This window comes from Bidens hawaiensis, unplaced genomic scaffold, assembly GCF_021521415.1.
Source record: "Bidens hawaiensis isolate Kalapana, Puna unplaced genomic scaffold, B.hawaiensis_p1.1 tig00046156_1, whole genome shotgun sequence".
Classification (NCBI taxonomy): Eukaryota; Viridiplantae; Streptophyta; class Magnoliopsida; order Asterales; family Asteraceae; genus Bidens; species Bidens hawaiensis.
The window spans coordinates 33,288-44,043 of NW_027505971.1; the positions used below are offsets into that span (position 1 = coordinate 33,288).

General features: G+C 35.8%; 1 protein-coding gene and 1 pseudogene across 2 annotated transcripts; both read right to left on the bottom strand.

Moving 5' to 3' along the window:
- Positions 1–390: 390 nt before the first annotated feature.
- On the bottom strand, positions 391–2,059 carry LOC143616190 (large ribosomal subunit protein eL20-like; annotated as a pseudogene). Its single transcript, XR_013150616.1, has 4 exons — positions 1,967–2,059; positions 1,774–1,889; positions 979–1,042; positions 391–853 (listed from the first exon to the last, which is right to left on the bottom strand). The product of XR_013150616.1 is annotated as a large ribosomal subunit protein eL20-like (transcript).
- Positions 2,060–4,552: 2,493 nt separating this feature from the next.
- Positions 4,553–5,497, bottom strand: LOC143616196 (chlorophyll a-b binding protein 3C, chloroplastic-like). Its single transcript, XM_077089095.1, has one exon. The coding sequence runs from the start codon at positions 5,455–5,457 to the stop codon at positions 4,660–4,662; it is 798 nt and encodes a 265-aa protein (XP_076945210.1). The 5' UTR covers positions 5,458–5,497; the 3' UTR covers positions 4,553–4,659.
- Positions 5,498–10,756: the final 5,259 nt, after the last annotated feature.

A 10,756-nucleotide genomic window follows, 5' to 3' on the forward strand; every position in this document is an offset into this window, starting at 1 on the left:
CCCGACCCAAAAATTATCAATACCCGGTCATACCCGAACTCGGTTCCATACCCGAACACGAGTATTTAAAAAACCCGATTTGGGCACCTATAATCCCAGTAGGATTGTGAATTTGGTTACTAAAAAAAGAGGGTGAAAGACTGAAAATTAATATGCCATGTTGAAAATTGATGATTTAGAATGCCACATGGCACAATAAAGAGATTTGGTGAAACGTTGCTAAAAAAACCCACTCATTTATTATACAGTAGATTGATGATACGTATTAGATCTACTATGCATTTTATCTTCGGTTTTGAACTAACTGAATTTGGTTTAGTTTGGTTTTCAGTTTCGACCAACAATGATCTTCAAGCTGTATAAACAAAACCAATAACCATACTAAACATGTAACCAAGCAAACACAGCAAATTTAAAAGAAACACCAATCTCCATTTAAAACAAACATAATATCCAAAATCACTAACCAACATATAATCCAAAACAAAAGGCAAACACCAACATGAATAACTCAGACAAACAGATTTGGTCTTGAAGCCTTGTATGTGGTCTTGAGCTTTCTACTTGGGGGTCGAACCTTCTTGAACACCAACGGGAACTTGATCTTTGAGTTGTGAAACTGCTTTGTAGACTCTCTTTTGCAAAGCTTAGCGGGAATGGTCGCAGTTTTGATGACCTGGATGCAATGATGACGGACCCTGTGACGTGAAGCCATCTCAGTGTACATTTGTTCAATCGCGCCGTTTAAGGTTGTGTCCCTGTATTCTTTGTACATGTTATGGTATCCGGTTCTTGATTGGTATCGTAGCCAAATTCCATAGTTCTAAATTGTTGTTGGGTTTTTCTCAAAAATCTGTACAAGCAATAAAAGTTTATTGTATGCAAATTACTAACCATTTTTATCATTTTAAAACTTAATACCATTCACAACTCTAAAACATGTAACACAAGTAAAATAAAAATTTTAAGAGTAATTACCTCGTTAATGGCAAGCATCTGACCATTGCTTTTCTTCACTTTCTTCAGCTTCCTCAAATAGTATCTAAATTACAACATCATGAGATACATTTCCAGTGTTGTGAAAATCACATTTAGACGTAAATTAATCAGTGATTAATCGTTAATAGGTATGCTATCGATGTGATCTCAGCTAATCAAACCGACAAATCAAAATTGCTCCAAATAAGACCTTGGTTTTAACCCATTAACTCAAAGTTCCCGACCCGAACCAAAAAATGACAAAACAGAGCCAAACTTAATCGAATTTGTAGTCCTCAATTAACCGAACCAAACCGAACCATTCATATTTCATATATTCCTAGCTTTTATACCACCATTTTATGTATTTATTTACGTAATACATTTATATCTCCATTTTATGTATTTATAAGACATAACTTTAGCTCAAATTTGGTTTTGGTTATTAACGAAACTAAACCAAAAACCGGCAAACCAACAGAACAAACAGAACCAATTAATTACTTAAGTTTCAGCTGAGGATAATAACCGAACCGAACAAAACCATGCACACCCCTAGAGAACTTTGAAGTTCTTATGTAAACTTTATTATGCAAATTTTCAAAATTATATAGCATATACAATATATATATATATACATATAAAAATTCCAATTCGATTAATCCAAATAAATTCCTATAACTGTTAACTGGGTCTAACAAGATCTACAACACTACATGAAATACATAATCAATACAATAATAATCAAATGTACAATTACAAGTAACTAATTCAAAAAAGTTAGTCAATACGTACCAGAACTTGCTTTTAGCACGGACTTCATTGGTGGCCCAAAGCTTCATACGGTAGATCTTAGGGTGCTCATCTGTCTCAGTCGGTAAGCCTCTGCCTACAACCTGAAACTGATGAAACTGCAACCAAACAACAACAAAACAATTAGACAATTGCAATTCGGGTTACCTCAAAACTGAGATAATAATTTACTAACCTTGTAACTCATTTTGAGGATGTGGTGATGATCTGTCCTCGTACAGTTACTGTGAGGCGCTGATAATGAAGATGAATCTAGGGTTTAAGGTTTGTTACATATACGAGGTTAGAAGGCTTCGATGGATGTTAAACGTGGGCCGGCCCATTTTACTTTTTCTCTCAACTACTAAAGATAGAGATGCACAAAATACTCCGTACCAAGGTTCAAAAAGTCGCTAGCGGACTCTGGCGGTTGATTGGAGAGTTGGGTGTACTCGGAGTATTCGAGGAATACTCGAAAATGATAAATATAAAGAAAATTACCTTTTGGATATTATATATATGTCAAATATCATAAGTTTACTAATATTTATAAGAAAATAAGTGAATATAAATATAAATAAGATAAATATATTTTTAGATACTAAATTATTATGAAATTTGCTAATTATTAGTTAAAAAAGTGATATTCTTTTTTTAGTATTATAAAAATATGAATTATGTTTTACTTTTTAAGTCAAAATCGGCCGAAGTTGACCAACTATATGTGATTCTAACTGATGTTGACCACCTTTGATAAATTCTTTGAAACTAGGCGGAGTTAAAAAAAACTCCACTCGGCGCCTAACCTTGTAACGAGTACTCGGAGAGTACTCGGCCTTGTAGACCTACTTTTACAACATTGCTCCGACCCGTATGTGACCCGTGGGTACAACCTAATATATGATTTCTCCTCAGAGTCGTGCCTGGAACCAGATCCGACCTGGACCCACCAGAACCAGAAATAGCCGGTTAAAACTCGACCCTACCCTACTCGAGACCCGGTCAAATACCAAATATACTTGGAACTGGTTCCTACCCAACGCGGTTATGACTATTGCTAACCATACCCGGAACCGGTTCCTACCCGGTTTCAGTTCATGAAAATACCAGTTTGCGCACCTTTAACTAAAGAGCAAGGCTGTTCACAAGCCCGAGCCAAGCTGAACCAAGCGAGGGTTTGCTCACTGCTTGGCTTGTTTACAAATCGAAATCGAGTCGATCGACTCAAAATAGAACCGAGCCAAAATCAAGCGAGCATTTTCCAAGTATTTTTTCAAGCGGTATCGAGTGAGTATCTGCGCATTACTTTTTTCCTTTTATCCCCTTAATTTTTTTTATAAGAAACAATTTTGAAGAATGTACATGAAAATAAATTAATAGTTTTTAGAAAAACTAGTAGTAGCTTGCAAATATTTATAAAATTGAATTTGGATATAATGTATACAAAACAAAAATTTTTTCTGTACGACAAATTTCAGTAAAACCAAAACCGAACCCTCCTAACGAGAGGCTAGCAAGGGCATAAATACAACAAATTAACCATCAGAATACAAAATCGATCTATTCCAACTAACCCAATCTACATCCAACATTTCACTATTTTTTAATTCATAAAATAATTAACACCTTTATCTCACCAAGAATGTTACCAATCTTTATGGGCTCATTCTAGAATATTAGTTTATTTCGAGCTCTCCAGATGCTCCAGGTGATCAACTGACCATACCATACCATACCATACCATAAAAGCCACATATTAGCTTGCAAACAAATGATCAATTGACTCTCTTATGGATATGCAACAAATGCATATATTTGGCCCAAAAACAACCTTTCTTTTTAACAAATTATCATATATGGGAAGTCAATTAATGAGAGCTCGCCACACAACCAAATTCACCTTCATGGGTATCAAGCTATTCCAATCCAATATGGACTCGTGAGGGATCTCATACTAACTGAAAGCTAATCCAACTATTTTCTTTTTATAAGGTAGGCTGCTTATGTGGCAAATACGTCAAAGTTATGACAATGTGGCATACTTACGTGACAAAGTTTTGATGACGTGGACTGTTTATGTGACAGTCGACGTCAACAAACCTAACTAGGTCAACTGTTAGTCAGTATGTGATCGCTAAAAGAAAAATATTTAAAATTGAGACTGTCGATAAACATTTCATGAGTTGGGATTAAGCCGACCGTTACGTTAATATTTAGATTATTAAAATTCAATTTTCTTAATATTATTAAGCATTGGAGGTACCTGTTTTACATCTTTCTAACATTTTATTGTGCTGATATAAATATAATCGTATTCTAGCATATTATAGTGGTTAAAATTATTAAAATTATACAAACATAAGTATGGATACGAACAAGTATGTTTAAGAACCTAACAGGTATTAGGCTGGGTGTGACACAATTTTATAATCGAGTGTGATGAACCCGGTCTGAGCCCAATTGTTGCAGCCCAACATCTTGAAGAAACGTTACGGATATAAACAAACGAAGAGAGAGAGAGATAAGGGGGGGGGGGGGGGTAGCGAGTATGATGAAAGTGTACGGTCTTTTTCCCATCACTCATATGTAATCTCGTGTTACTGATTTGAGTTATCATTGTAACAAGTCCATTAAATTTCTTTCAGATTGTAACTTTCCTCATAGCACTAATAATATAATTGATAACACACTAATAACTAATATACTTTTGTCTTTGTCGGTTTTGATAATTCATAATTATAGTCATAGAAGCAAAAGAAAACGAAAACTAAACAAACAAAAATGCACAAACTCAAGCCATATATTTTACTAATAATAATAATAATTCACAAAAATCATGACATCAATCAAACTTCATGTCACACATTCACAATTCACTCAATCCCAAGCTCACTTTCCGGGAACAAAGTTTGTAGCATATGACCATGCGTTGTTTGCAACAGGGTCCGCAAGGTGGTCAGCCAAGTTCTCCAAAGGCCCCTTTCCGGTCACAATGGCTTGAACAAAGAACCCGAACATCGAGAACATGGCTAGCCGCCCGTTCTTGAGCTCCTTCACCTTCAACTCAGCAAAAGCCTCCGGGTCATCAGCCAACCCCAATGGGTCAAAGCTACCACCAGGGTAGAGTGGGTCCACCACTTCACCAAGTGGACCACCCGCAATTCTGTAACCCTCAACCGCACCCATCAAGATCACTTGAGTCGCCCAGATGGCAAGGATACTTTGTGCGTGGATCAAGCTTGGGTTACCCAAGTAGTCGAGGCCACCCTCGCTGAAGATCTGGGCTCCAGCCTTGAACCAGACTGCTTCCCCGAACTTGACCCCGTTGCGGGCCAGGAGTTCGGGGAAGACACAGCCAAGAGCCCCGAGCATGGCCCATCTGGAGTGGATGACCTCAAGCTCGCGGTTCTTGGCGAATGTCTCTGGGTCAGCTGAGAGCCCAGCAGTGTCCCAACCGTAGTCACCTGGGAATTCTCCAGTGAGGTAAGATGGGGCCTCACCAGAGAATGGGCCCAGGTACTTAACACGGTCAGGGCCGTACCATGGGCTCCCAGATGGCGCGGTTTTCTTGACAGTTGCTGACCTCTTCATGGAAACTCTTCCATTCCCAATGATGTCAGAAACTGGAGCTGATTTCACAGCTTGTCCAATAAAAGATGAGGATAGAGACATAGTGGAAGCTGCCATTTTTTGATTGATGTTGTGATGGTTAATTAGGTTTGAATTATGAAACATGGGTTGGTTTGGAAGTGGATTTATACTATGTTTTTGGGTCAGATTGATGATCTAATGCTTATCTTGATAATATCTTTTGCTACATTTTGATTGGCTAGCAAGATTATAGATGGGTTCACCAAGAGTTCAGTTTTGTACTCCACTGAGATATTTCATAGGAGCCAAGTGTATTAAGTGGCTCTTGTTTATTTGGTGATTGAAAATGATTCTTGACCACAATTGGTGGTGTTCTTGTCCTTTTATTTCAATATTTTATATTTTATTTAAAAATTTATTTTTTTATTAAGTTTAATATTTTACTTTACTAAACTATTTTTTTTCGAAAAACTAAGCTGTATATTACCAAAATACATATCATATAGACATTTTTAATTTTAATAGTGTAGATTAAAATTTATAAATACAAGGACAATTTCAAAAGAATTCGCGACAAGAGAAGCTAACAAATACATAATAAAAATAAGCTCCCAAAAGTCCAAAACCCATAAAAGTACATCCTACAAGTTCAAACATCTTCTGCAACTCTACAAGTTCAAACATCTTTGCTAAATATATTTTTGTAACAACGATTTTCTTGTTACACCTAAAACGTACTCATCCAACTACCACTAGACGACTAGGTTTTTGAGCATTACTAAACACTCAAGTCCACCGCTATTTTCGTGTTCTCTCATTTATTTTTTCAACTAATAATTCAAAAGGTATTAAAATTACTTAAACAACAAAACTTTTCCATATATATATATATATTAAAAAGGGATTAAATCCTTCTCACAAGTTTACTATTCATTTTACTATTTATTTTTTAATATTTTATTAATTATTATAATCATCAATTCATTAATCATAATACCATAAATAAAAATTATAGTTTTTACTTCCTTTATAATTTTTTTTGTTAACTAATTAAAATATTTAACCAACTATATTTTTAAACATTAAACTTGCGCAAGTGTCGGCTTGATATATTTTATTTCTTTATTAAACGATTTTCTTAAACTTTCCTTTCATATTTTTTTATAGTTCGTCTTTACAATAACCGAAATTTTTTTTATGATTTTAAAATATCTCATCATCGCATGGTTTATATTCGCGTTTCAATGTTTGATACCTTGCTCGCCTTTAAAATATTTTTTTTGGATTACCAATTTATGTTTAATAATTTGTGTTGGTACCGTCGATACGAATCGAATTTGTGTTGGTTCACAACGGTAACATGTCGGTCTTTTTAGTTCCACATATGATAATTTGTTGTATTTTGGCATTGACATGTTTATTTCTTTTGTTTAGTTTCGATATAGTAACTTGATACATACTGACTTCGTATCAACTTGCAATGAGTTTATGGTTTAACGCTTTTACTTAATATATTTTGTTCGATATAACGGTCCTGTCGCGAGGCGCGGGCCTAAATCCTAGTTATTCTCTAAATATGAGGTGTAAATATTATATCTTTAGGTTATGTGTTATGAGATAACGCATCACGTCACTGCCACATAAGATAATTAGCCACCCGTTAATTTAAGCGCTGTGGGATAACTAGCCACTACTCCATTAAAATAATAATTAAAATATTCAAATATTAAATAAAAATGAGAGTGGTAAAGTGGGTTGAGGTGGATTTTTTTATTGGTTTACACTTTACACAATTAATTCATTCATTTGATTGTTAGATCGTTTTTTGTTCAAACTAGCCACGTCACTGTCACATCAGCTTTCTTAAAAACAACACTTTTTACTCCAACAATACACTTTCTCAAACCATTTTTACATTTTCACATCATCACTTACTTTACATTTATTTTAAATAAGAATTTCACAATACTATAAAATATTTAATTTTTTTAAATAAAAATATAATAAAAATTTAGTACTCTTTATTTTAGTAGGTCCTCTTGTAACTTTTATTTTCCTAAGACTTCTTGCAATGTTTTTTTTCAATGATTCTTTGTAACGTTTTTTGTAGACTTCTTGTAATGTTTGTTTTTTCTAATTAAGAGTCGTAAAATAGATAATAAAATCGTTAAAAATAGCCGTTAAACTTGTCGCTACGTAAAAAATAGACAAAAAATACATAATTTTTGAAATAAATATAGAAAATATGTATATATGTATAATATTTTAATATATTTTATAAATATAAATATGGGTGTGTGTATATATATATATGTGTGTGTGTGTGTGTGTGTGTTGGGTGAAAGATGTAGTGTTGGGACCCACAATTGGTGGTTTTTGATGGTTTGAAAAACCAAACTTGAAAATTGGTTTTTGGTTTAAACCAAGCTCTCCAATAGTTACTTGGTTTTTGGGTTGGTTTGAACCACACAAAAACCACCCACTGAAGATGGTCTTAGTGCGGTAGACCCATTATTTTCTTTGATAGCAACGTTAGTGTGGTGGCGCTCCCCATCTATGGCGCCTAATAAAAATTGCATGGCATGTGTTTATGGCGCCATCATGTTTATGTGACATCGATGATACCTCTATAACACCCAGCTTTATACAATACGAAACCAAGGGGTCAAGTCTGGTCATCGAAACGCATGATATATTTTTAAATAAAAACATAAGCTAGACACATCAATAGAGAAATGAATTTTATGATGATCATGAACAAATAAATTCTAGTTATGGCATTGAATAGCAAGACTTTCCTCCTTGTTCTTGATAAGGACCGGGGTGGTTTAGAAGTTGGTACTTTAAAGGCTGCAAATATGGCATTGTTAGCAAAGTGGCTTGCACGGTATAAAAATGATAATCACTCTCTTTGGGTGAAGGTCATCACGACCGTCCATAGGAGCTCACGAAAATGGGTTTCGCTTCCGGTTAAAACTTCTAATTTTGGGAATACACCCGATGAGATTGATTGGCCTATAATCCTCAATTTTTTGTGGGTCTCGAACCTTAGGTAAAAGTGTTATGAAACTGAAATTACACCCAAAACTGATTTTAGCTTGATCATAAAAACGATTCATCATATTTACCACATCGTTCTCAAAAAGGCACCAGAACTTCCTAATGAATTCGATCAGAGACTCTAAAACCAACCACCTCCCCCACACTAACCGTACATCTAACCTCATTGGCAAGAACAGGCTCTGACCAAACTTTCCTCCGCGCAGATTGTACTTCGGGTCCGGTCTCCTCTTCAAAGTTCAACCTAGTCTTCCCGCTAGGATTCTTGCGGGATATAGAACACCAAATCAAGTCTCGTAATTTAAGAGAATGAGACGGCCTTCTTTTCTTCAAATTTATCAACGCCATATTTCTTTTAGAGACCACCGAAGTTCTGCACTGAGAAGAATCCGTTGGTTGTCGCTTTTGATGTTGCACCTCTTTTTCATGTGCCATATTTTCAATTAACTCCTTTAAACCAAATGGGTCACTACCCAAATTCGACTTTCCGTTTGAAAGTCCACGGGCTGGTGTCTCAGAAAAAGGCCCACCAGATTTGAACAAATTCTCCAAGCCCAAAACACTACAATCAGATCTAGGCCCACTTGCAAAAGGTCCATTATGGGGTGGTGGTGGGGTAGGACAAACCTTCTTCGACCTCACATGTGCAGGCAGACCTTTCTCCAATTTCTTGTACTTAATCATATATTGGAACTTCTGACAGATGATTCTGCCGTTCCAACCACCTTACCGAAATGACTACCCACATTGTTGAAGCAAGTAGCATCCCATAGATGTATCGGCATACCTTGAACCTTTAACACACACCAATCTTTCAAATGGCAGATCTTGGCCCTCCCAAACTACCAATGACGAGAACATATGGCCAATTTATTAACAAGGAAGTCATTCGCTATATCCGGACAACCGAAAGATATCTAATGACCACATCATTCCAACCAGTTTGCAACAGATTATCTCTTAGTTGCTTCATGATGCCAACCTGAGATGTCGTGCAGTCTGGTGACGACAACTCGACCACCGTTTCTTGATGGCCATCGTAGTTATTTTTCAACAACACCTCCTTGTATGATGTGTCAACTCTTCGCCATTGTTGTTTGTTTTCCTCATACTGACTTGGTGGACGAGTAGCACAGTTCTTCAGTGAATACTCCACCCTAGTTGTCCTCTGAGGTTTCTTGCCCTCCGTCTTGTCAAAATGAGCCACATTCACCTTTACCTTGTTTTTATGAATCCTAACTTTTCTAAGGCTTTCCCGGAGCGCCATGGCATCTTTTACGTTAATGAAACCTATAAACGCAAAGTTGTTACCATACTTATCTTTCTTCCTAGGCACAAAAGCGTCCACAATGAAGCCAAATCCTTCAAAAACCTTCCACAGGAAATGCCCATCGCAACCCTCCGGTAGATTCGAAACGAAAAAAGTAGTAGCTTCAGGTTTAAATGAAGCCTTCTCCGACTGGTCCGCCTTCCTGTAATGAACCTCTTCCCAGCCCCCGTCTGCATCTTCCACATCAGCCTCTCTCCGGTGACCCATCTGTGTTACTTCAGACCAAGTGATCATGTACATATTTGAAGCACACCATCTCCAGTTCCAAGATAACTCGTATATCCCACCCAGTACACTTCGAACAAGGAGGAAAGTCTTGCTATTCAATCCATCTCGGCGGTCACGTGTTGGATGATTTGGATTTCACGAAATGAGGTTATTTTTGAGGGTGCCCCCTTTTCGGTGTCTAAGGTGGTGCATGATATCATTCGGAAAAGTTATAAACGTTCTAAAATGATGGGAGTATTAACATGTGACTTGCATGTGGAGAGAGAAAATACGTACTATTACCTTTTGTACCATTTTTCTTTTAGTCCCCAGTTAACACATGTCAATTTTTTATGGATTATCACACTTTTTATTTTTATTAGCCTTTATAGAATAACTTGACCCACATGATAAATCCCGTTTATTGTCTAGAATATGATATAAAACATATGGTCAATTAATTGTATTATATATTTTATTAAAAGAATCAATATATTCAACCTCTTAATATTAAATTATTAATAACTAGTATAGAGTAGTAGTGATAGAAGACGGGAATGAATACTCATGGATACTACTCATGTATTGACCAATTCTGCACTGCTACCTCATTTTTACCATCAATTCAAGTACTGACAAATCACCTAATCACTAGCAACACATACCCACAAATACCCTATAACCTTTTTCCTAATAAAAATAAATTATACAATTAAATGAAATTAAAATTAAAATTTCATCAAAACTAAAAATAGTAATTGAAAACCGGAAAAATAACTACGACAATTCAAAACAAAA

Coding starts and splice junctions, on each gene's coding strand:
- LOC143616196 (XM_077089095.1), bottom strand. CDS start 5,457: ATGGCAGCTTCCACTATGTCTCTATCCTCATCTTTTATTGGACAAGCT.